The sequence below is a fragment of the Astatotilapia calliptera genome, chromosome 6 (assembly GCF_964374335.1).
Source record: "Astatotilapia calliptera chromosome 6, fAstCal68.1, whole genome shotgun sequence".
Taxonomy (NCBI): Eukaryota; Metazoa; Chordata; class Actinopteri; order Cichliformes; family Cichlidae; genus Astatotilapia; species Astatotilapia calliptera.
In genome coordinates this window covers 1,663,509-1,690,696 of record NC_137427.1, presented here as the reverse complement: position 1 = coordinate 1,690,696, position 27,188 = coordinate 1,663,509, and the positions used below count along the sequence as shown (strand labels likewise).

The 27,188-nt window shown below is 41.8% G+C and overlaps 2 protein-coding genes across 5 annotated transcripts in view; one reads left to right on the top strand and one right to left on the bottom strand.

Annotated features, from left to right (window-relative positions):
- The window catches only part of LOC113023548 (CD48 antigen-like), an 87,873-nt gene that overhangs the window by 30,739 nt on the left and 29,946 nt on the right, over positions 1-27,188 (top strand). For 2 of the 4 annotated variants that reach the window (XM_026169632.2, XM_080302304.1), the window contains exon 1: positions 20,836-21,100. The exons of the other annotated variants lie outside the window; for them this stretch is intronic. In XM_026169632.2, coding sequence (XP_026025417.2) covers positions 21,064-21,100 — 37 coding nt within the window. In that variant the 5' untranslated portion in view covers positions 20,836-21,063. Of the gene's footprint in view, positions 1-20,835; positions 21,101-27,188 lie in introns of those variants that run through there. 4 annotated transcript variants of the gene reach the window in all.
- LOC145429179 (uncharacterized) lies at positions 962-5,754 on the bottom strand. Its single transcript, XM_080302307.1, has 5 exons — positions 5,156-5,754; positions 2,984-3,277; positions 2,789-2,908; positions 2,167-2,216; positions 962-1,926 (listed from the first exon to the last, which is right to left on the bottom strand). The coding sequence occupies exons 1-5, from the start codon at positions 5,595-5,597 to the stop codon at positions 1,834-1,836; spliced, it is 999 nt and encodes a 332-aa protein (XP_080158433.1). The 5' UTR covers positions 5,598-5,754; the 3' UTR covers positions 962-1,833.

The following is a 27,188-nucleotide window of genomic DNA, read 5'->3' as shown; positions in this document are numbered from 1 at the left end:
AGCGAGGCGGCCAGAATAAGCACCAGGCCTCCACCTCCCCGGCTCTTTCTTTGTCTCTTGCAGGGTTATCAAGAATGTACCACACCATACACAATTCCCTCTGCAACCCACCCACAGACCCACAGACCCTCATTATGGTGTGGAGGGGGCTTCACAGACCTGCACACTCACATTCCAACTGTTATAAATCACATCTGTTTGTCACGCAGCTGAAAAGAAACTGACATCACAAACACTTGTAATGCTTTTATTTAACCGAACCTCCGCGCAGAGGGAGATCCTGCAACTGCAACCAGCAGATCTGAGGGGCAGCCCCTCCCTCAGTCCTACACAGATACACATTCAGCCTCACCCTTCGGGGGAGGGCCCGCCTGGAGGGCCTGCATCTGCAAAAACATTTAAACCCACCAAACAGGCTAGGACCGCCCCTGTGTGGGCACCCTATCATCTAAACAAACGTGAGCACGTTTTGTTCTAGTCATTGTTTTCTTGTACTGGGATTCAAACCCACAGCCTTTTGAATCATGTTCCTGTGCATCTCTTACTAAAATGTGCTCACATAAAATCTGTTAAACAGTCTTTTCTTTGCTTTTATTCATTTTCTGATGTAAAAAAATGTCACCAGTGAGACGCTTCTGCCCCCTGGTGGTGCTGTGTGGTCATTGCATTGATGTGCTCTCTCTTTACATTTACTTCATAATAAACTGTTGTTATGATTTAGTGAATTTAATTTAAAAATGTATTTAAAAAATAAAACATCACAGAGCTTCATTGACTGAGATCAGTAAGATGAGTGGGCATGTTCATTAACATTGACAGCAGCTGTGCTCCAAACGTCACTAAGCAGCTCTGCAGTGTGTGAACCGTTAGCTCTTTGCTATGGTCATTTTATCCACGTGGAGCTGAGGATGTGTGTGGATGTTTCCTGTTTGTGGTTTGGAAGTCAAAGAGTAGGAAGAGAAACACTCACAAAGCTTCTGTTATTTATTTCATGTATTTGCAGCAACAGTCGGGAAGATGAGAATAAATGACATCAAATCTAATTTGTGAACAGCTTGTCAGTGACCACAAGGGGGCGCCCTGTGAGCTGACGGAGGCAGTGATGAGCTCTATGAGCTGCTGGAGTTTGAACTGTGGACAAAAGTGTGAAGTTAAAGGAGTGAATTAAAAGCAGAGAAATAAATCAGAGCTCAGTGAAGCTTTCAGTCCTCAGAGCAGCAGTAAGGCTCGTCCTGGAGATCTACATGCACTCACATCACAAATAAACCTTTGAAGGAATATTGATCAGAATCAAATGTGATTCAGTCTCTGCTCCTTTCTTCCAAGCCCAGCTGCTCCTCCTCAAACACAGACCTGGTCCTGCTAGTCCCAGACCTACTACGAGGCCTTCAGAGTCCATGAAGGTAAACGATGAAGAGGAGACGTGAAGGTTCACCTCAGATCCTTCCAAAGTTTCCTTCCCTCACCTCCTCTCCCCTTGTCCTAGACCCTCCCTCTGAGGATGCAAAGAGAGGAGGCGAGGAAGAGACGCGAGGAGAGAGGAGTCAAGGCAGCAGGTAGGTGACAGAGAGGGAAGTCTTTGCTTTGTTGCATCATTTGAATGATTTGACAGGTAAACATGACGTACAGCTGCGTCCTCTGTCCATTGTCTGGATACAGTCTTTTATGATCAGTGTCAGAGGAGCAGGTCAGAGGTCATGATGACGTAGATGGAAACTCTTCTGTGGCACATTCACACTGTAAAAATACACTTTATTCATAATCAATCCAAATCATCAGCACCAAAGGAAAACTTCTTTCCAGAGTCCAGCTTTCCTCGGACGTTCCAGCCAGTCACACCTCTCGTGTGACGAGCACCAGTTTGTAAGACACTGCTGTCAGACTGGAGCCATCACTGGTTCCTGATACAGCCGCTAAAATCCCACCCTGGAGAAGGAGAAACACGGGAATAAGCAACGCAGTGAAACATGGAGACGGCTGCTTCTGCTGGTGGAGAGCAGCCAGAGGGAGAATGTGATCTGTGTGGAAGTTCATGTTCCAGCAGAAGAACTCTGACTCCAACACACTCCTGACTTTAGTGTTTCATGTGTTTGTTGTGTGTCTGCATGTAGTCAGCTTCCACTGAGCTGCATGGACTCTGAGCTGACGGTGTGAGCAGGTACCCACCTGTCTGCTGTCAGCTGTGCCAGTGTAAAGGAGCACTTCATCCACAGGAGCTGTGAAAACACAAAGTTCATGGAAGCTTCAGGTTAGACATGTGACACCTACTCTGTCCACGTCTGCATGATACTCTGCAGCGTCAGGAGTAACTAGTTACTGCTGTAATCAGTTACAGTTGGTGAATGTTGGAGCTGAGTAAATGTAGAAAACAGCTGTGTGTGTCTCTTGTTGCAGCTTGTTTAAAGACAGCCGGCTCATCACAGCTGGATCAGCTGGAACACATGTGACAGGAAATGACCTCCAAGCAGCAGACAGGTGACTCTCACCTGCAGCACTTTCACACTTTCAGCTTCAAAGGATTTTTGGCTCAGTTGTTGCGTCTGTCAGAACCAGGTGGACCTGAGTCGGTCCAGTGAAAGTACTCGGATTACTTCTTACATTTGCAGTAACTAATAATCTGTCATGTGTCTGCTCACAGCTGTTTCTGTGCTGGAGGACCGCTTGGGTTTGGTGGTTTGGTCATGGGGGGGTTGTTGCTGCACTTCCTCCATAAACATGTTTTACACTTTGATCTTCACGTCTCAGAACAAGATTACAAATATGAAAAGAAATATTCAAGGACACAAACCTCTGCCTGCAGCTTGTAGGAGTTTAAACTTGTCTTGGACAGGATGCTTCCTCTTCATGATGATGATGATGATGATGAGGGTAGCACTCAGGACACAGAAGATTATAATGAGGATGTTATCTGTCAAACAGGAAATCAGATGTCAGCAAACACAGTGAACAACATGTTTAAAATCACAGTTAGAAATAATCTCACAGGTTCTTGGTTCAGTCGAGCTGTTGGTGTCGTTGTCGTCTGTGTCTCCACAGGTGGTTCTCACACGGACAGGAAGAGTTTTCTCCTCTGCAGGGTTTGCAGCCACACATCTGTAAGAGGAGTTGAAGTCCTGTTTGTGCACAGTGAGAGGCAGAGAGAGCGCAGAGCTGCTCTGGTTCAGCATCTGCTCGTCTTTAAACCACAGCAGTGTGGTCTCTCTGTCCACCCGACACAGTAAGGAGCAGCTCTCAGAGCTGGAGTTCAGCTTAGTCACGTTAGGTGTTGGTACAGGATCTGGAGGAGAAAAGTGATGGAGAACAAAAATTAACATCAGAAAAATGTTTTTAACTTTCAGCTTTTTGTTAGTGAACATCATCAGAACAGCAGAGCTCTGGTTATTGCTGCTTTAATGCAGTCAGTGAACATTAATTTGAAACTGCTCATCTCAAACACAGCAGAGACAGCAGACTGCCAAACCTCCATTATATCCATTTGAATCTCATCATAAAGGTTTATGAGGGATTTCTCAGGTTTCCTGTCAAACTAGCATCACTATCAGCAGAAGGTGCTGAAGAGGACACAGAAGAAACCAACGCTCTGATTCAAATCCTCATGAAAGGAAGAAAACAGCCCGTTAACAACAACAAAAAGCTTTAAACAGGTTAAACTCCTGAGGCTCCTGCTGTGCACCACAGCTCATCCATGATGCTTTGTCCACATTCGTCTAGTTTCACTTTGATTCTGATGTGAAAAGATGATAAAAATCCAAATTTCATGTGAAGAAGACACAGGACAGGGAATTTATTGAACTGGAGGAGCCATCAGAGCATCACCAAAGAAGTAGTAATTATTTATAATGTTATTATAAATCAGGATTTAAAATCCAGGCTATAAATGTTTAATTCAACCTTCACGTCTCTGCACAGATATGAAGTCGTGCATTTTTCTCAGGAAGTGACTGAACTGCAAACAAACATGCAGCTACAGCTCAGCATGTTTGTTTGAGCTCATCTCAAAGTGATGGAGCTGTAAAGGTGACTTTGATGTTTCTGACAAATCACTTTCATGAAGAAGTCTCAGCTGTACGATGAAGCTGAACGACACCATCACTGATATGAAACTTCAGGAGCTGCTGAGGACAAACAGCCTGAGTCAGACTTAAGGAGGCTGATAGTTTTCACAGGTTTATGAAACAGGATGTTGGGAGTTTGTGAGGATCTAAAGATGCCAGCGTGGTTTCCTTCAGCTCAGGCAGGTCATTGAGCAGCAGCATCTTCAGCTTCAGTGCTGAGCTCCATCAGTCTGATCCATTTATTTGGACATGTTTAAGGTTTCCTGTTCCACAGACTCACAGCAGGAAACACAAAGACATGATTCTGTGTGTGGGTTCCCGTAACTACATGACTGTCGTTGGTTTCTACGACACAGACAGCAGCTTTGTAGTCAGACACAAACATTACAGCACAATGTGTTGCTTCATGATGGAAACCACAGCTCGTGTTTTGTAATGTGTTCCTCTCACAGCAGCAGCCACAGGAAGTCGCCATCAACAACAAACCCGTCAAAATAAAAGTGTCTGTTCTGCTTGTTAGGCAGTGTAACACTGTAGGCCACACAAGACTGACAGGTGGCAGCTGGGCTGTTCACATATACATGTTTGACTGTAAGAAGTAACTGTTAATGCTTCATAAAGAAGTTCAATACCTTAGAAACTCACAGGGTGCTGTGCTGAGCTGTGATTGGGCGATAGTTAGGCACTAGTGGGAACATGGCCAATGAGGCTTTGTGTTACTTCTCTGTGGATTAACGTGACCATGAAATGGGAAACATGTTCAAGTAAACAGGAAGTTTTGTGTTTTGGTTTAAAAAAGCTGTTAAATAAAAACGTGTTAATTTCTGTTGTTCTGCAGGATTTTCTAAGAACAGTGTTTAAAGTTTCTGCTTTGTCCTGTTCTTTCATTCACTTTGTACACATCAGTAATGTTGGTGAAAACACTGAAGTCAAAGCTGATTATTCCTTTCACACCAGACATTTGTGGGATTATAAGAACAAAAAGCTGTTTTTATTCTGAAGTGATGATATGACCAAACTAATGAGGAACATACAGACTGAGGTCACATATGGAGCTGGGATGTTGCACAAAAATATACCAGAGTAAATGTGAGACTTACCGTACACTGTGAGCTTATATGATGATTTCCTGTTTCCTTTTCCTGTTTTAGAGTCGACAGTATAAATCCCTGAGTCGTCCCTCTGCAGCTCTGTGAGTGTAAAGAGTCCAGAGTTTCTGTCCCACTGAAGTCTGTTCTTGTAAATGTCCTCTGATATGTCAAATTCCCCCTTAATCACATCAGCAATAATCTTTCTTCCATATGACAGATATCCTTTCTCCAGCACAGAGTCAGGTAGAGTGATGTTTCCTCCCACAGTGCCCGTCAGGTTCTTCGTCACTTCCTCAGAAGCAGAAAATCTCATCACTGTAAAATATGAAGAGATCCAACAGTCAGTGAGAACTTTAATGAAAGTGATCAGAGATCTTACAAAGAGCCACAGAAAGTAAGTGAGGATTAACTCCAGGCAACATGAAGCACGAGGAGGGTGAAGCTGATACATGTGAGCTGCATCAGTGACAGGAGGAACTCAGCCTCACACATTTTACACCAATCACAACAACTTCTTACTTTTTGATCTGGTTGTGACAAACTAAACATTTACAGCTGCAAAAAGGTCGTTGGTGTCGAATAATGTTCAAATGTCATGAAGCCATATTTTATTCACAATAGAAGATAGAAAACATTTCACATGTTTAAACTGAGAGAGCTCATTTTTAATCTGATGGCAGCAACACGTCTGTAAACGCTGGACGGGGTCATGCTTCCTCTGCAGACGTGCAGACTGATCAACTTGTTTCTGAGAAACTCGGCCTCTCGAAGACTCTTTGTACCCGATCATGTCACTGACCTGAGATCTGCTGCCATCAAACACAAAGTGATCTCATGAAACAGTGAAATATCTCAGTTTAATACAACAGAGATTCAACATGATTTTATTCAACAAACCTCAGAGTTTCTTCAACATTTAGTCCAAGTTTCAAATTAAAGCGCAAAGAAAGAAAAACCTGTTTGAAAGGATCGATGGCCAAACATGTGCAGTAAGTTTGATATCTGAGGTTTACAATAGTGAAACAAAACAATGGACAAATCTTAAGTAGAAAGAAAAAATAGACTTGAAGAAAACAGAAGTTATCTAACGTCAAATGAAACTAACATCTGTGAACAACCAGCTCGAGGACGTTCACAGTAAAAAACGATGATGACTGTGAGCTGTGGTCACGTCTGTGGAGCCGACGGTTTGGAGAAGAGAGAGTGTGGACCCAACAGCAGACGATGCAGGCAGGTGGTGAACAACAAGCGAGACTTTAACTGCTGAACTAAACTACAAACAACAGCAAAGGAAGGGTTTGGGGTTGACTGATTGATTGATTGATTGATTGATTGATTGAATCTTTATTTTGAACATATTGAAAAAGTACAACAACATAGAATTAAAAGAGACAAACAAACAAAGCAAAACAAAAGGAAAATGAGCAACCGCAACTACAAATAACGTTCATGTTCAAAAAGGAGCAGGAAGAAGCATAAGCTTATTTAATCCCACCCCCTTTTCCACTATCTAGTAATCAACAGAATACAGAAATCCTCCTTACAATTACATTATATGTTACATGTATTTAAAATAAATAAATAAATAAATAATTATATGTATATCTATCTTTCTATCTATCCATATATACATGTATACACATACACACATATACTCATTTTCAAAAACCCCAGTTACACCTCAAAGGATACACAACCTACAGATATATACACCCAAAATACACGTGCACCCACACACACATGAAAATATTGGACAAGGACACCCTGTCAAATCTCTCCCTCGTCCCTCGTCTCCTTAAACTGCTGTTTAAACTGCGCCATGCTTGGACTTTGCTTCATATCTTTACTTAGTCTGTTCCATAGCTTCACTCCACACACAGAGATGCAAAAACCTTTTAATGTTGTACGGATACGAGGATGTTTTAAATTTAATTCCCCCCTCAAATTGTATCCCCGTTCTCTTTTAGAAAACAGTTTTAGAATATTGTCAGGAAGCAGGTTATTTATTGCTTTATACATAATTTATGCAGTGAGAAAATGAACCAGATCTGTGAATTTTAGAATTTTTGATTTTAAGAATAGTGGATTTGTATGATCTCTGTAACCAGTTTCATGGATTATCCTTATGGCCCTTTTTTGTAATATAAAGATTGATGATAGCAGACGTTTGTAAGTATTGCCCCAAACCTCTGCACAGTAATTCAAATACGGTGCAATCAGGGAACAATAGAGAATGTGTTTGACTTTACTCAAGATTGAAACACTTCTTCCAATTTTGTTATCTATATGATTTATATGTGACTTCCAGATTAATTTTTCAACTATAATCAGACCAAGAAACTTATATTCAAGTACTCTTTCAATTTCCACACCATCTATATGAATCTGCACTTGCATTTCTAAGGGAATTCCTAAATAAGACTATTTTAGTTTTACTTAGATTTAGCGATAGTTTGTTCCTGTTAAACTATTTTTCAATTTTGCACATTTCTGAAGTAATTGTATCCAGCAGCTCCTTTAGATTCCCACTAGAACAAAAAATATTTGTGTCATCTGCAAATAATAAAGGGGTTACTGTCCTGCCCAAGGATATTTGGCATACAGACTAGGGGAGCCAGGAATCGAACCACCAACCTGTAGAGGACCTGCTCTACCGCCTGAGCTACAGCCACCCTGTAAAGTCTCAAACACGTAGCCTAAAGCAGACGACTCGTAATCTGGAGAGGAAATGGCGTGTCACAAATCTAGAGGATCATCATTTAGCCTGGAGAAATAGTTTGCTGCTTTATAAGAAAGCCCTCCGCAAAGCCAGAACATCTTACTATTCATCACTGATTGAAGAAAATAAGAACAACCCCAGGTTTCTCTTCAGCTCTGTAGCCAGGCTGACAAACAGTCAGAGCTCTGTTGAGCCAACCATCCCTTTAACGTTAACTAGTAATGACTTCATGAACTTCTTCACAAATAAACTTTTAACCGTTAGAGAAAAAATGACCAATAATCATCCCACAGATGTAATATTATCTACAGCTACTCTTAGTACCATTGATGTTAAATTAGACTCTTTTTCTCACGGTCTGTTGGAGGCAGAGCGAGTAGAGAAAGAGTGGAGCACGCAAATCTAGACGCTGATGAGGAGACAGAATAAACTTAACAAAAGTCTTTGTTTGTGGCTGAAGCTTGAACTTACAAAAATAAAGCAAAAGTCTGAGATCAACTAAGAAAACGATGAACACTGATTATGAAACATGAAGGGTCACTATGAAGTCTAAAACTGGACAAACATAGAAACCATGGAAACAATGAGGAATAATGGCTGCCTTTAAGCTCAACTGAAGCTAAACAAGAATAACACATGAACTATAATCACAAATCTAAGATTAGACGAACACAAAAATAAACTCAGAGTCAGAGTCCCAGCCTGTGACACCAGCGGTCTTTCTGAGGTAACTTCAATAATTACTTCCTCCAAACCATCAACGTGTCTTTTAGACCCCATTCCTACAAAACTGCTCAAAGAAGTCCTGCCATTAATTAATTCTTCGATCTTAAATATGATCAACCTATCTCTAATAATCGGCTATGTACCACAGGCCTTCAAGCTGGCTGTAGTTACACCTTTACTCAAAAAGCATCTCTAGACCCAGCAGTCTGAGCTAATTACAGGCCGATCTCCAACCTTCCTTCATATCATGATAATGTGATGTCTGTGAGATCATTATGATCACACTGTTCTTCAAACTTTGTCATGAAGCTGATTTCTTGTTATGAAGCCTGGAAGGATCCAAAGACAAACTTCATCCTCCACATCTGGCAGACCAAACATCTGCTGACAGATGCAGTGAAGCTGCTTCTGTTGGTCTGTCAGCTGTTTGTTCAACAAACACGTTTCTGACTGAACAGTTTGTTCACAGGTAAAAGCTGCATCGCTCTAAGAATGAGCCAAACACCTGTTTGTGTCACTGATACACAGAAGAATGATTTTAGGACCCTGAACAACAACGAAGAAGCTCGAACTTACCTAAAAACATGAGAATAAAGCTCATCTGAGGCATCGTGACTTCCTGTTACTGTGGAGGGTTTTTACACGAAGAAGCCAAAATAGCCTCTCTCTCTCTCTGTTTATCTCTCTCGCTCGCACTGCATGCTGGGAGTTTGGTGGGTGTGAGTTTTTCATTAAATGCTTTTTCAGTTTTCTCACTGTGTTTGTTGTGTGATCGTTTCAGAGCTGTCTGTGATTGTTAGTTTGTTGTGTTTTTGGGGGACGCCGTCTTTGAAGCACGGAGTCAGGGTGGAGCTGCAGCCGAGCACCACCCTCGAGCAGGTGCCGTTGGCTGTAGGAGAGCAGGTGGATGAATAGAGCGGTTGTTATTCTCTGAAAGAGCAGGGGTTTGTCAGCCAGCTTAGAGAGCGGATGTCTCGTTGGTATCTAGATATAGTAGATATGTAGCTGCTTCATCTTATGCACACACTTACTGTTTTAGTGCCACCACCTGGTCGTCTGGAAGAGGTGCAGCAGCTTCTGGTGAAGTTTGTCTGGTCTGGTCAGCATTGGCCTGTATCTTCCTGTGTCAGAGGGGGAACAAATGGACGTTTTGTCTTTAGCCTACAGACTGCACAGAGGCTGCTGTACGACTGTGGTTACTGCTGGCTGACTTCTGCTCGTTGCTTCTCAGGAGAGCGGGCCAGCCTTGATTGGATGGTACCATATCACCCTATTAGAGCGCTCCGCTCTCGCTCTGCAGGCCTACTTGTTGTTCCTAGAGTATTTAAAAGTAGAATGGGAGGCAGAGACTTCAGTTTTCAGGCCCCTCTTCTGTGGAACCAGCTTCCAGTTTGGATTCAGGAGACAGACACTATCTCTACTTTCAAGATTAGGCTTCAAACTTTCCTTTTTGCTAAAGCATATAGTTAGGGCTGGACCAGGTGACCTTCGACCTTCCTTTGGTTATGTTGCCTTCTTTTCACTCCCCGTGTGTTGCATGTCATTAACGTTGCCTTGTCTCTGCTCTCCTTCTCTTCCCCCCATCAGGTGTCAGCAGGTGGCCCCGCCCCTCCCCGAGCCTGCTTCTGTTGGAGGTCTCTGTCCACAACACAGCTACGAACAACACAAGCACAGTGCAAAACCTCCCACACCATCTATTTTTACTCGTGTACAAGTACATGTAAGTACTGCAGGGAGAGTCTGATGCAGTCACAGTTACGTTGAACTCGTCCGGTCCTGATGCTGCCGTCACAGATCATCACATTTCTCTCCCACAAACATGCAGCACTGCTGTGGATACTGCAATGAATACTGCAATGAATACTGCATTAATACTGCAATCAATACTGCAATGAATACTGCATTAATACTGCAATTAATACTGCAATGAATACTGCATTAATACTGCAATGAATACTGCATTAATACTGCAATGAATACTGCAATGAATATTGCATTAATACTGCAATGAATACTGCATTAATACTGCAATGAATACTGCAATGAATACTGCATTAATACTGCAATGAATACTGCATTAATACTGCAATGAATACTGCATTAATACTGCATTAATACTGCAATGAATACTGCATTAATACTGCAATGAATACTGCATTAATACTGCATTAATACTGCATTAATACTGCAATGAATACTGCATTAATACTGCAATGAATACTGCATTAATACTGCATTAATACTGCAATGAATACTGCATTAATACTACTGTAACTACTAGTAGATTGTCCCTCTTGCTGCTGCAGCATGATGACCTGTTTCCTGCTGAGGAAACCACGAGTGCTTCCTGTTCTGTGACAGCTCCACAGTGGGGTTCAGAGGAACGCTGCACACTCTCCACAGTCTCAGGTCAGTGGGGTCGACCACAGTCTGACATGTGGCAGCAGAGACGTCGTGAGCTCTCAGCTCTCATTTCTACAGAAACGACCACAGAAGCTTCTCACAGCTCTGTGTGTCTGAGCTGTGAGAAGCTTCAAACACCACCTGAGACTTTTACTGATCACTGTCACGCTAACAGGGTAACATGCTGGCAGCACTCAGAGACACATTCATGGAGGAATAACTGCAAACTCCTTCAGAATGAAAGCTGCTGTACTTGGAGGTGTTTGTGATATAAATGTCTGCAGATGCTGCTCAGCTCCTGTTCCTGTGTCAGCTCACAGAACATCGTTAGCATCATATTTACACTCGTGTCGAGCACGCAAGGGCCTGAAGAATGAGCCCACAGCTCCACTAACAGACAGAGAGCAGGAGGAAAACTGTAAATGTGCAAACAGAAACGGGACCAAACCGTAAAGAACAAAAATATGAGGAGCTCTGTGAGGGGCGGAGTCAGTGGGCAGGTGGCGCTGTGCTAGCTCTGAGACCTGCACGTTATCTGGATTCACGTCGGAGATAAACGGTCACACGAAGCTGGTTATGAACTCGTTAAACTAACTCTGGGTTTGACCTGCGAGGTCACACGACAGGAGAGCAGCAAAACAAACATTTGAGTTTAATTTCAGGTCCTGACTGCAGGCCAGGACGACCCTCGCAGTGAAACCATCACCGAGATTTATTCTCATGGTTTAAACTTCATCACTTTGTTTTCACACCTTTGTCCACAGTTCAAACATGTGAAGCTGAAGCCTGAGCACAGAGAGCTCATCACTGGGCTCACAGGCGCCCCCTGTGTTCACTGCAAAGTCCTGCAGAGGACGTCAACAAAAACTCATCATTACATTAACATTTAAACACTTTTAAATTCTTCAGCATTTTTAAACTAAAGCTGAGACTGTGTCATCTTTCTGAACTCAAATAAAGAAAACTTTATACGACCATATAATTATTCCTTGAGTATTATACTTTACTCTGATTACTCTCTGACTCTTGACGTTCGTACAGACCCAGCCTGCAGAAGCCTCAAGAAGATTGAGCTCAGTTCAGTTTGATGTGCACAGCACGAGTTCACCACAGCAGCCACAGAACTGTTTCATATATGAAGTTATAGATGCTCCAACACTCAGTTTCACTTTGCTAAGAATCAACTGAAGCCAAACTGTGACCTCAGTGAGGTTCAAATGACACGTTCAGTCCTCCTTTAGTGACCTCTGACCTCCACTCTGAGAAAAATGACCTGTCGCATCTAAAAGTCCTTTTTAATTATTATTATTTTTATCTTTAGCACATGAACATTTGATTTTACACTGAAACACAGAAAGACTGCAGTTTGCTGCCTCTGTGCTCCTCTGTGAGGCCTCAGGAACAACAGACTCTGATGCTTTGATTAATTATGCTGAACAAACCTCTAAATATAAAAAACTAAAATAAATCTCATCATTTAATGTTAATGAACTCTTTAATATTCATAAGAAACAGTCAAACCCTCAGTCGATGATGTGTTTGAGGAAATGTTAAATGGTTGAAAGCAGGTTTGATGTAAATGATCACGTTTCACAGCTGCTGACATGGTTGCATAATCATAACCAGCTTCATCGTGTTCTGTGGCTTCTGTGTCTGTTGGAGGCTGTGAGTCAGGCCTGTGCTTCACTTACAGACCACATTTAATCCAGCTGTGACACACCTGCTCATTTCTTCACATCACCTCCAAACAGACCTCACAGAGTCATCACACAACTGCTAAGTCGGGAAGAGCATCATAAGTTTTAAATAGTAAAAATGTAATAATAAAGTAAATTAAGACCAAGTTTGTGAACACTTTCTGCACCAGCTGGCCTTCTCTCACTGAACACAAGGGGGCGCACTGTGAGTTCATAGAGCAGGGTCGGAGGGCCGGTGTCCTGCAGGTTTAGATGTGTCCTTGATCCAACACAGCTTATTCAAATATCCTCCTCAACATGTCGTGAAGTTCTCCAGAGGCCTGGTGATGAGCTAATCATGTGACTCAGGTGTGTTGACCCAGGGTGAGATCTGCAGGACACCGGCCCTCGAGGCCTGGAGGTCCCACTGCGTCACAGAGGCAGTGATGAGGAGTTTGAACTGTGGACAAAAGTGTGAAATTAAAGGTGTGAGTTAAAACCACTGAAATAAATCAGTTTGGTGATGATGATGATCTTTCAACTCATGTACTGATTCAGTCTTACTCACTTCTTTTTTTATATATCCCAGCCTCTGGAATCTCCCTTCACCCGTCTGACTCACCTGTCTGCATTGCATCCTGCTCTAACAGCTGCTGTCAGTTTATAAGATAAGATAAACGTCTATCAGTCCCACGAGTGGGAAAGCTGCTCGGTCAGGCAGGATGAAGGACCCAAAATGCAGGACTCAGAAACAGGAAGTTAAACTTAAAGTGCCGCTTTTATTGTTGGAGAAACTCTGCATGAATACAAGGAAACAAAACAAGAAACTCCAACTCCAGGCCTCGAGGGCCGGTGTCCTGCAGGTTTAGATGTGTCCTTGATCCAACACAACTGATTTAAATGTCTAAATTACCTCCTCAGCATGTCTTGAAGTTCTCCAAAGGTCTGGTAATGAAGTCATGTGATTCAGGTGTGCTGACCCAGGGTGAGATCTAAAACCTGCAGGACACCGGCCCTCGAGGCCTGGGGCCCGTTCTTCGTACCTCGCTAAGTAGGTTAGCCGGATTAGATTGTTGACGATTTCGCGTGATCCTGGATCAGTCGGTTCCCCGAAGCTCATCCGGGACTTGCTGTCATAGCAACAGAGCCGTAAGCGTAAACCTGCTCGGGAGCAGGCTTACTTTATGTAAACAGGATTAGATCGCGGCCACGCAGGTATGTCCGCTTCATTTATACGAAAGCAACAGCGATATTCCACCACTGTTTCACCATAAATAAATATTATCAATGTAACTAAAGATAATGCAGCACTTGATCCTTTTATTGATGTCACACAGATACATACAGGTCATTTCCTAAAAAAGGGAAATGTACTATTAACATTCTATTACATGTATGTGATTATTACAGATGTAATTCATATTTCAGAGTAGTAATTGCAAATTACTTTGTGTAATCAAGATGAGAGACCACGGCTATAAAAGCGAAGGTGGATTTGGGAAGCTTGTCGCAGCCATGTCCTGTCCGTATACGCGACCAACCCATTGCGGAAGGTGCAAGATTGATAAGGAGAGTCCTCAGAATTCAGCGTATATTCCGGGATAGACAGGATCCTTTAGCTCAGCGCGACAGTGTGCTCATAGAGAGATATCGATATTCCCGTGAGGGTATTATTTACTTAACCAACTTGTTGACGAGGGGGTGCAGGACCACCACCTGTCTTTTTTTTGCTCTGCCCTTTTCTTGGTTGCTGTTATAAACAAACAGATTATTTCAGGGTCTCTTTCCTAGAGACGAAAAGCAATATAAGTGATAAATATTACCATTCTGTAGAATATTCTTATATTTCACTTTTACTTGTTCCCATGTTCTAGTGGGTCCTGTTGTGGCTCTAATGTGTAAGGGGATATAATATAACATAATATAATGTAATATAATATTGGATAATATAGTGTAATACAATAAATTTACCCTACCGCCTACTGGTGTTGGCCAGAGGGGCCGATGGCGCGATATGGCAGCCTGGCTTCTGTCAGTCTGCCCCAGGGCAGCTGTGGCTACAACTGTAGCTGCCTCCACCCGTGTGTGAATGTGAGAGTGATTGAATAGTGGCATTGTAAAGCGCTTTGGGTGCCTTGAAAAGCGCTATATCAATCCACTCCATTATTATTGTTATTATTAAATAACTTACGAGTTTAATTTGTCAGCAACTTTCTGCCAGCCCTCTCTCCTTGCTTTTGCAGCCTTTGCAGTGTTCCCTTGCGTTTTAATTAGACTCTGAAACTCCTGAAATCCCTCAATCAAGAGTTCTTGCTCTGCTGCCGGAAAATACCGAGCACGCCCCTTCGACATTTTCGCCGACCAATCAGCGGGTTGCCGATCAATGTTTCTACTATCGATGCGTAGCCCCTTTTACGACACCCAGTGATGTCACATTCCTGCGTCCAGCTGTAGTAATCGTCAACAGCAGGTGTGTTCGGGGAACCGGATTAGCGAGCTCACGGTTAGCGCGATGATTTGATCTTGGATGTGTCATTTGATCTTGGATGTAGTAAGCGACGTACGAAGAACGGGCCCCTGGAGTTGGACTGGGGAAGCTAAACAATGAGCAGCGAACTGGAAACCGATCATAACGCAGCAGTGATGACAGCACAACGCTGACAGAGAGAAACACAGGACTTAAACACACAGACAGCATAACGAGAGGATGGGGAACAGGTGGTAATTAGAGCTAACGACACAAGGGGAAGCAAAACCAGCCGCACCGCACACAGGACACAGACTGTCAAAGTAAAACAGGAAACACACGACAGAGGCACCGATTGATACTGAACAAAGGGAACAGAGACAGGAGTAACAAACTGCGACATGAGACACGACCGACTGTGGACAAGAAAATAAACATGAAGACAGAACTAAACCTCAGAGCTAAAAATCACAGACTGAAGAACCGAAGAGCAAGAATACAAAACAGATCAGATCAATAATAATAATGATGCAAAATCCAAACACTGGGTCACCAACGCAGGACCGTGACATGTGTGCTGGATGCTGTGGTTGGGGAGCAGGGACCATGTGGAGGAGGTGTGATGTGGGGGTGGGTGTGTCTGCGGTCGATGCTGGAGACTCATCCTGGATGAATCACACCTGTTAAAGAAGCGAGTCCCATCCCCCACAGGCAGGGAGTTTTGATCTTTGCGGCCTGAGATGGTTCCACGCCCTCTCCAGGTGCTTTTCCATCTCCATGTAAAAGAGGAGGAGCTACAGCTTCCAGTCCAATGAGCTTCCAAATGTCTGGCCCTTTGTCTGTGACACTGAGACTGTATATAAACGATGGCATGCAGTCTTTGTGTCTTGTTGTTGGCTTCATGTTTCAGCTCTGGGCAGCAGCTGTGTTCAGTAATCAGACTTCAACCTTTCAGCCAAAGCAGGCGGGACACATTTGGTTTATGCAAACTTTATGCAAATGAGAGAGCAGCAGCCTGCTGTGAAACCCCCACAGCTCTGTGAGATCAGGCTGCTCTGACAACAAGCTTAATGTTGTCACGACAACACAGACTCATCCACATGCATCAGGTGGAGTCTTTGTTCTTTTTATGGTTTGACTTCATCACCACGAACAACAGCAGCTGTCGCCGCTCAGTCTGATGCAGTCAGAGCTAAAGTCGTGTTATTATCTTGACTTCAGCTCGTTTATCTTCTTTGTGAAACATGAAAACAGACAAAGTGTGCAAACAAGAGCCCTGAGATAACGAGGACAGGAACCGAGTGCAGGGTTGGATGTGAACACGCTAACAGTGGATCCTTCTTCCTCTTTGACACAGTTCACATGAAGGTGTCAGGATGAAAGCACCTGTCTGCCTTTGTCTGTGTAGGGGGCGTGGCTTCACCTTGTTAACCATCTGTCGCGCGTGTGTTTTATGCTTCCCCCTCTGCAGTATTTCACTAACGACGTGTGTAAATACGCTTTATCGTGTTCTCAGGTCACCTTCAGCTGAGGAGTTTATTCAGCTCTGACCAGTTTTAACTTCAGGCCCTGTTTCACAAACCCAGCTCCGCCCTCACCAGTTACCTCTGTTCTCCATCACTACATCCACACCATCTTCTACCTGCAGCTGCCCTTTGACAGCTTCAGTGTTTAAACTCAAAAATCCTCCAAACATTTATCTGAAACCTTCACACGTGGAGGTGGAAACGATGAATGAATGAACAGGTTTCGTGTTTTGGTCTTTTCGTCTGCTCGCTGTGACCCTGCAGACACATCGGGCTTAAATACAAAAAGTATTGTTCTCAGTGAAATCTGATGAGATCAGGTGACGTGAGACAGCTGCAATGAGACGACGGCATTTGGGAATTTTTTGTAAGCATGGGTGTAACCTGAGGATGAATGAGAGCATTTTTTCAGCAGACACTAAACGTCTACTGAGATACAAAAATATACCAAACTTCCTCCAAACCTGTAAGTTACACTGACTCCTATACGATTATAACTTAAATGTTTGAATGTGTTTCTCAGCCAGTAAATGTAATCTGATTCTCACAAAGAGAGAGAGAGCTGGAAGCTTTTCATCCTCAAATATGCACAAAAGTATGAAATGTATGAAACTGTCCCTGCTGCTGTTTGTCAGGAGACTGGGAGGAACCAGAATCTCAGTTTCTTCCTTTTCTTGTTTAAAACATCAGGACACGTTGATCTTTCTTCCATGTCCTGTTTTTTCCACAGCGAGCTTCTGCAAAACAAATCTCCCCAAAAACTCTCCTATAAACACCAAGTTTAAATATTTGTGTCTGTTTGTTTCACTGCTTCTGTGCAGATTAACAGAAAAATGAGACGATGAATTCAGAGGGAAGAGAAGCAGAGTTCCTCTGTGTGTCAGTGAAATGTGAAGAAATGTGAAGAAAGGTTGGTGGTTCGATATGCCAAATATCCTTGGGCAAGATACTAACCCCAAATCACTCTCGGATGCACAGTGTGTGTGTTTGTGTCTTAGAAAGCACAAATGTGCTTGGGTGAATGCACAAGTGTATAAAGCGCTTTGAGTGCTACAAGAACCAGTCCGTTTAAAATGACATCATGTTGTTTGTTTTGCGTTCCTTTGTTTTTTGTGCGTCACATGTTCGATGTTTTGGTCCAAAAAATAAAAGCTGATGAAGAGTGTGCTCACTGATCTTCAGCAGGATGTAAGGACCCATCAGTTCCTCTTCTTTTATTGACTGTTTCAGCCGTTATGAAGAGCAGCTGCTGCTTTTCCAATGAATTTGCATAATTTATAGTTTCACTGTCACGTCCAAGTCAAACACCAGCTGAAGTCTGCACAGAGGAACAACAGACACTTTAAAAACCTGCATTAATAACTGAACTTAAGGTCAGTGCACTAAGATGAGGAGCATGAACTGTTTCATAATCTCAGGTCTGCTCGCTCTCAGTCTGAAACACTACAGAGGAAACTGAGCCAGACGCCTCACAGAGGGTTTCTCACTGTCACAGGTCTTCATGTGGTCGGAAGAAGCAAGTTTCCGCGTTAGAATCTGAAGTAGATTTAAAGCTTTTTGGAACGGCCGAAACATTTCTGTAGATCTCTGATCTGCATCCTGTTTCAATAACTGATTTCTAACAAACAGATCATGTTTCTGTTCTCAGAAAACTGGAGGACGTGTGCTCAGATAGAAAGTTGTACAGGTGGGTCTGAGTGGGAGTTTAGCCCTGACCGCTGCACGCTTCTCTAATAAGCACAGTCCATATTTATAACACTGTGTGGGCTGATGCATCAAACTGCTCTGTGCTGGAGGAGCAATGATGCTCCTGCCTCAAACATCGTCTTTAATTCAACAACTTTCCAAAAAGACTGGAGGTGTGCTTTTTCCACAGCTCTCAGTCGTGAACCTGTGTGGTCTGCACGTGTGCGAACTGTTCCATCTAGTGTGAGCAGCGTCCCACAGGTGGAAAGGTTGAAAGCCAGAGACTGCGTGACAAACGCTGTGCGCTGTGGTCGTGGCTGCAGAAATGAAAGCAGAGCTGATGATGTCTTCAGTGGCTCTGCAGAGCTGTGGCACACCAGACCGGACCGAGTAGCCAGACAGCAGCTTCTGTTAGAGGCACATTCGTTCCACATTTGACAGAACAGGAAACATGATGTGGTTTAGCTCTGCAGGCATGCTGCTGCAGCTTCTGCTACAGGTACTCTGCCAGTGCCACTGTTGCATGTACAGCTAATTCATTGTTCCCAGATAACGAGCAGCCACATCCTGTCACATCCTGTTTGCTGCTCTCTTCCATCGTCAGCAGCTACTTTGTCCCAGAGAAAAATGATCAGCCAGGCCAAAGACGAGGGCCACGCTTTTTACATAAGCCACTGCTTTTGTATCTGTGAGGTCAACATGTGTTTGTGTTTCAGACGGACGAGTCGTCCAGCAACGCATTTACTGAAGTCTGTGTGCAGGCTGCAGGCTGCAGGACCATGCAGGCCTCAGAGGATGTCGACTGCTTTTCCTGGTTATTGCTGGTATTTGTGTGTATTTGTGTGTATTTGTGTGCATTTTATCAACTATTTCAAAATGAATTCTTCTTTGTTTCTTTTGTAATTTGGATGGTTTGATTTCAGCTGAGTGACCCTGAGCAGTGTGTGTGTGTGTGTGTGTGTGTGTTAATGTGAATTTTATATTTAAACAGGAACATTTGTCACTGCAGCTGTTGATGGACTCGAGAATTAATTGAAACAGTTTTTAAACTGTGTGGCGAGAATAAGGCACGACGGGACCACGGCGTATCATTCAGAGCCATCTTTATTTACATCTCACCACAACACACCCAAACCCCTGAGTCCCCGTGTTTTTAACTAGGCGGGCGTGATTAAGGATGCCGTGCAGATGCGTCCGCCCTCCCTGCACGGAGCCGCAGACCACGCCCCACCACAAACTGCATTTGTTCAGAATAAATGACTTCAAATATATTTTGTGCTTCGTCACGCTGACGTCACACTGACGTGGTGACACGACTCGGACATGTTTATAATCACAGGCATCATAAACAATATTTATTTATCATTTGAAATAAACAGAGCTCTGTGGACGCTTTTATTTGGATCATTTGTATCGATGAGACCACAGCGAGTGCTTGTAGTCGAGCACTGAGGCCTGATGAAGCTTTCAGTCAGCACGGAGACGTTTATTAATCTTACTGAGGCTGAACATCAGCAGCAAAGCTGTTTGTCACGTGCAGGAAACCAGTCAGGATGTCCTTGTTTGTTCTTTAAACCAGTTTCTCAGGCTGGTTCTATTGGAGCAGCAGCTGCCATCTTTGTTTACAGCTGCTGTTAAAAATGGCACGTTTGCTTCCACAGTGTAAAAACAGAAGAGGAAATTTGCTCTTTTTTCTCTTCCCTCTGACCTTTCCTCAATTCTGTTTTGTGCTTCCTCGTGTCCTCTGTCCTGCCTCTGACCCACAAACTGATCTTACAAATGTCTCAGTTCCTGATCGGTGACAGAATCTGTTCACTTCCAAAGACTGACGCGAGTTTCTGAAGCATCAGCACAGCAGTAAACGAGCTGGCTCACTTAGGAAAGGAAGGAAGTAAGGAACAAAGGAAAGGTGCTTCAGTGCTTCCTTTGTTATCTCCTTTAGGAGAGGAAATAAAATCTTTTTTATGAAGTGGCTCCTTGTTTCCATCATCCAGTTTGCATCAGCTCTGCTCACAGTTAAAGCACTGCTGTGTTTCCATCTTTACGATTATCAATAATCCGACAAACAGAAATCCAGAATGAAAGCAGTGAATCGCAGGAGCCTGAGAAATACGACCTTTAATGTGAAACAGATCAGGAGTCCAACAGGAAACTGAACAATGACCGGCGAGAACACACACACACACACACACACTGTGCAAAGTGAAGCAGGGGAACAAACGCGGTCAGAGATCAGCTGTGATGTAAATGTAGGAAAATACAAAAGTAAAATATATTAAAATATGAAATAAAGAGCAAATTAAATTATGAGGTCATTTTTCACGTGTTTCTATTCCGTCTGAAGTCATGGTTCAAACTCACAGAGTGCAGCAGACTCTCAGCACAGTAACATCCACCATCACAGCGCCACTGAGATCCTCTGGTTCTTTTACAAAGTTCCCCATGATGACTCGTGTTTTCTTCACCTCGCGGCGTTTTCCCATTATAGCGTGTATAGGAGGAGGAGTCTGCCAGCTGAAGCTTGTTTGCAGACTTGGTGCGTTTTGCACTAAGCCAGTGCTTCTATGGGTCAGGCTTAGTTCCAGTCTGAATTAAAATGAATTAATTATGATATTTTTCCTCTTGTTTTCAAAAAGAGTTTCTTTGACGGACAGCTTGTGAGGAGACACAGCAGCAGGGATATTTGGTCATGACCGTCTCCGTTTAACTCTGCGATGGAGTCAAGTATGAGACTTATTGTCCTTCTGATTGGTGAGTTTACAGCAGCTGCATTTCACTGTGACAGAGATGAGACGGGCTGTGATGCTCGCAGAGACTAACTGTAGTTTGGTTATTTACTTCCAGTGTGCAGCACTTTGCGTTTAAAGTGTTTTATCATTTTCAATTCAGTGTTATTTATATAGAAATCCTCTTCTACATGAAGACGATGATCTACAGATTAACACGTACACGGGCTGCGTCCGTGAAACAGGTCAAAGTAGAAAAACAGTAGAAACGAGCGGCCTCGTCACTAAGAGGTTTCTATTAAAGCAGCTTCACAGAGCGACTCTCGATGAGCTGCAAGTGTTTAAACTGCAGGTTTATTTTTTATTAACCAACAAAACACAGATTTAAAAGTGCAACGTGCTGTTTCTCACATACAGATTTATGTATTTAGTTCTTCCATTTCTATTCATTTCATGACACATTTAACATCTTTAAGAGGAAAAGTTCTCATTGTCCTCCTGTAGTCTTTACTCTCTCACAGTAAGCTCTGATACTTGGACTGATCATCGGTCTCACTTGTATCCAGGTCATATTCATACACTCGTGTGGGACTGTGTGCACTTGTTGGTATTTTAAATATCTGTCAGCTGCAGGATTATTGAAGGATATTTGGCTGTTAATGAACAGCAGAGGACCAAGAACAGAACCCTGAGGAACACCACTTTATAATCAGTGAAACTTTATTTTTACTCCAGCTTTCATGCAGTTTGGTGCAGCAAAGAACAAAAAACATAGAAACTAATATTAAAACATGCAATAGTTCTTTGGTCCTGTGCTTACGTGACTTATCTCTCGCTGCTCCGGCTTCCTGCCACAGTCCATAAACACACAGCAGTGAGATTAACTGGTGATCGTGCAGATTAAAGCGCAGCAGAGGTCTCAGTAAGAATAGGAAATATATGACTGTGAGAAGGTTACAAACACACATTCATCACATTTAGAAGAAATAAAACGTGTTTGGTTCAACACTTGATTAAATGGATAAAACAAAAGCAGATCACAGACTCGATGTGAGCATCGAAAGTCAGAGATTGATCAAAAATCAATCCAAGATCGTGACTTTAACTCTGAGAAAGATCACAGATGTTGCCTAATTTGGTGCTTGATGCTCTCTGGAGAGTTAAACACTCTGCGTTCAGCTGCAGAAACGTTTGTGCCATCCAGCTGTAATTCCCTTAAGACCGTCCATCCCAGTTTACCCAGTTCACGTCTGCACACAGATGATAGGAAATGATTTTCAAACTACTAATAATAAGGCCTAATGGCAGGATATATAATGAGAATAACAAGGAGCTTAAACCTGATGTTGGAGCTATTTGTTCTTTATTTTTATTATTTTGAAATTTGTTTGAGTTTGTTGTTGGTTTACTTATATTTTTGGGTTATTTTAAAGTTTATTTGTGTTAAAATTTTCTTCATGTTTTTGGTTTGTTGTTTATCTTGTTCGGTCAGTCAGGAAGAACTGCAGGACCATTTTCTATAAATAAAGGGACTGGTTTAGGACCAGCATGCACTGGGTCTTTGTTTAATGCTCGCCAAACTGGATAAATGAACCATAAACTTTCAAGTTTTGGACGTTGGACTTCTTTGCCTTTGTACAAACTTACGGATGTTTGGTTGGATCACGTCGATGATCAACAGCATCAAACTGCCTGACAGTCCAGGTTTAAAATGTTTTAATAAAATCTTTGAGGACCTGTAACCGCGACACTCTGTCTTTAATTGAGCCGTTTGTAATATTTTATATTCGGAGTTTCAGTTCAGACGTTTCTTTTCAAAAGTTCATAGTTTAAGTGCTGAGGACGGCTGATGATCAGAAGCATTAATTATACACTTTTACTGGACACAGATAATTATATCGAAGATCTTTGGTGTTTAAAATTTGCTGTTCAGGTTCAAAACTGTGTTTTTTGGTTTTGTTCCGTCTTACATGTGAGTAGAATAAAAAAGCAGAGAGTAAATAATCAAATTACTTTTGTTGGTTTATTGGTGTGTTTACACCAATAAACCAAACGCCACATTAGCTGAACTATGGAGATGCAGAAGTAACCTGATGATCTGATGTTGTCACTCATAATATTTTACAGTAAACATGTTGGAACATTTATGTGGACAGAAAAGGTGAAGCAGTGAAGGTCATCAGTCACAGCAAAGATGCAGGAACCAGTTTTCATGAGCTGAAGTTTGAAAGAACCGATTCAAAAACATGCACAGCGTCGTTCGTCATAAAGCTTCAGATGATTCGACTGGAGTCCGAATCAAAGCTAAAATAAAAAGAACCTCTAGTTTAGTTCAGTTTGGACTTTGTTTATTCAAATTCTTAATAAAGCGTCCGGAATAAGAACGATTCAAACAGAAAAATAAAAGTTAAACAAACATTAAAATGTGACTAAAAATATACTGAACTTACTTCTAAAAAAATGTTTTGCTAAGACACTGGCGGGAAAAGCAGCCCCTCCCTGTGAAGACTGGTTAAACTGGCATCTTAAAAAAAAGTGACTTATGGTCTATTAGAGCGGTCCCCAACCCCTGGGTCAGGGACCCGTACCGGGCCGGGAGAGTTGAGGCTCGGGTGTGAAATTTACGGTTTTCATGGCTTTTATCGTTAACTCTGTTTCCCCGGGTCTTTCCCGTGTTGTAGTCGTGTCTTATTTTGAAAGAAATGATTACCTGTTACCATAGTGACCAGAGACCATTAAGGGGCAGAGAGGAGGATGTTACACTCAGTGTTGTTCGCCCATTTCAGGAGGACGCTGCTAATAAAGTTACACAATTACACAGTGAATTTGTGTTTATTATTATATTTACAGAACACCAGTTTCTGTCTCGGTCGGATCATTTTAATTTGTCGTATTTATCCGCGACATCTTAAAGGCCGGTCCGTGAAAATATTGTCGGACATTAAATCCTTCCTCTCACCAGCTGGCTTTCAGCAGCTTGGTGGTTGTGGCGTCTGGTGTGTGAAAGTAGAGTGTGAGTGTTATTTTTCTTTTTTTGTTTATATCTAAAGTTTAAAAATAAAAATGTTGAAACTCTATATATACACACACACACACACAGAGAAATCTAAGTAAAATAATACTAACTAGACTGTAAAGAGAACCAAACTCTGGGCCTAACAGGAAACTACCAACACTTCTTTGGCCTGCTGGTCACTGACAGCTGATTGTGTTATCACCAAGCAACAGCCAGACTAATACTCAGTGTTATTACAGGACACAGCTTCCTCTGTTTGCCATTGAAATTGAGGAAGGTTATAAATGTTCTAACTCTGAGTCCTGAACAGGATGTAGCAGACATGAATATTACATTAGAAGCCATTAAGCATCGATCCAGAGCTGCATCCAGTTCAGAGTCTCCTCCTGGTTCTGACTCAGTAAACATGAAACACTGTAAGAAAGACGACGGTACAAATAACGCGTCTTTCTTCAACAGAAGCACCTCGTAGTCTTTACACCATGTTTGGTTGTGTTTGTATTTCCAGCAGATAAAACCTTTAATATCTTGTATCAGCAGGAACATGTAAATATGCACGATGTGCCTACAAGCTCCAGTATCTCATCCACACTGTGTAACTTTAATGCACAGCTCACAGTTATCACAGTTTTTTAGTGTGAAAACTTCCTCGAGCTGGTTGTGCTGACAGATTTGACCTGTATAGTTTTATTTGATATTGGCTGCTTTTGCATGTGCATGACATCTTTGTGGGTTTGAATGGGTGGGTGACTGAACGTGTAAAGAGCTTTGGGGTCCTTAGGGACTAAGTAAAGCGCTATACAGGCCATTTACCATTTATTACCTAAACCATGAACAATCCTAAACATGAGCCTGGAAAAACTGATAGTTGAAAACGTGAAATAAGCTCCAGGAAACAGGAAGCAGACAGATGACCTGACACCAAACGAAGGAAGACGGAGCACTTAAATAGACAGAGTGGCAGTAAGGGAGATGGAAACACAGCTGACTAAGGCTGCGTCCACACGTACACGGGTATTTTTGAAAACTGGGATTTTCTGTTTTTGTGTGGGGGTTTTTTAATCCCGTCCAGACGTAAAGCCTGGGTGGGAAATGGTAGAAGCAGAAAGCAGTCCTGTGTGGAGGGACAGGACCTGCTTGTCTGTGACATAACTGACCACTTACCAGTTTTTACTTTGTGTGACTGTGATTTTAAAAAAAATAGATACCAAGATCATGATAGCAAAGCGAACAATAAATGAAGAAGCAATTCATGCCTTCAATTTCGATTTAGCACAACAAGATTGGAGTTCGGTGTATGAAGAGTCAGATGTGGACAAGGCTTATGATAATTTTCTAGATATTTTCACTATGTGGTACAATAAACATTGTCCTGTAAACGAACACAAGACAAAGAAAAAAAAAGATAAAAAGTCCTTGGCTCACAAAAGGAATTATTAATGCTTGCAAAAAGAAAAACAATCTGTATAAACAGTTCATCAAAGTAAAAACAAAAGAAGTGGAACAAAGATATAAAGCATATAGAAATAAATTGACTGATATTATAAGAACAAGTAAACAACTTTATTATAGAAGAAGATTATATGAAAATAAAAACAATACAAAAGGAACTTGGGATGTGTTAAACAACTTAATTAAACAAGGATCTTCTGGAACATCATATCCTGAATGTTTCATTGATACAAATGGTGAAAATCACAACATGAGTAATATTGTCGATGGGTTCAATAAATTCTTCATAAATGTTGGCCCTGAACTAGCAGCGGACATCCCGTGTCATAAAAATGAAAATATCAGTAATATAAAATCAAATCCCTTTTCACTGTTCCTCTCAGCTACAAATGAGCAAGAAGTAATAAATATCACATTAAAATGTAAAAGTAAGTCTTCAATGGATTATCATGACATAAATATGTCTGTAGTTAAACAGGTTATTCTGAATATTGCTTGTAATTTATCATTTCAGTCCGGTTGTTTTCCAAAAAAAATGAAAATTGCGAAAGTAATACCACTATATAAAAGTAATGACAAACACAGTTTTACCAATTATAGGCCTATTTCTCTACTGCCTCAATTCTCAAAAATTCTAGAAAAACTTTTTAATTCAAGATTAGAAAAATTCCTTGAAAAACATCAAATAATAAATGTTGGTCAGTATGGTTTCAGAACGCAAAGAACCACCTCAATGGCGATAATTGAGGCAGTAGAAGAAATTACTGATACACTGGATAGAAATAAATATGCAGTTGGTATTTTTGTTGACCTCAAAAAGGCCTTCGACACAATCAATCACTCAATTTTACTGGATAAATTGGAAAGATATGGTATTCGAGGGAAAGCTGGTAACTGGTTAAAAAGTTACCTAACGGGTCGGGAACAATATGTTAGCATAGGGCATTACCATTCAGAGAAACTTGGTATTACATGTGGTGTTCCCCAAGGGTCAGTGTTGGGACCAAAACTTTTCAATGTATACATAAATGATATTTTTGATGTTTCTCAAGTACTTAAACTCATACTGTTCGCAGATGACACCAACATATTTTTCAGTAGCGATGATTATACTGATCTTGTAATGACCGTAAACAGGGAGCTAAAATTAATAAAAAAATGGATGGACATAAATAAATTATCATTAAATATAAATAAAACTAAAGCAATGTTTTTTGGTAATTTAAAATATAATATAGAATTACCAATTATCAGTGAAGGTGTACCAATTGATAATGTGAGTGAAAACAAATTTTTGGGAGTTATAATTGATAACAAAATTTCATGGAAACCCCACGTCAGACACATAAAAACCAAAATTTCTAGAAGCCTCGGAGTTTTGAACAAAGTGAAACAATTCCTTGATAAAGATGCACTTCGTACTCTGTACTGTACCCTGGTTCTTCCATATCTTACATATTGTGTGGAAGTGTGGGGAAATACATATAAAAATACAACTAATCCATTAGTCACAGTACAGAAACGAGCACTGCGTATTATTCACAAGGCTGGTTATCTAGATCATACTCACAAATTCTTTCTTCAGGCAAAGTTACTTAAATTCCAGGATCTGGTTAATTACAATACATCCATAATTTTGTATAAA

Bases quoted from the DNA above. Each gene is read 5' to 3' on its own strand.
- LOC145429179 (XM_080302307.1), bottom strand. From the start codon at position 5,597: ATGTATCAGCTTCACCCTCCTCGTGCTTCATGTTGCCTGGAGTTAATC. The intron at 2,909-2,983 runs GTGAGATTATTT...CCTGTTTGACAG, and splicing joins CTCGACTGAACCAAGAACCT to ATAACATCCTCATTATAATC. The intron at 1,927-2,166 runs GTGGGTACCTGC...CTCCTTCTCCAG, and splicing joins GCACAGCTGACAGCAGACAG to GGTGGGATTTTAGCGGCTGT.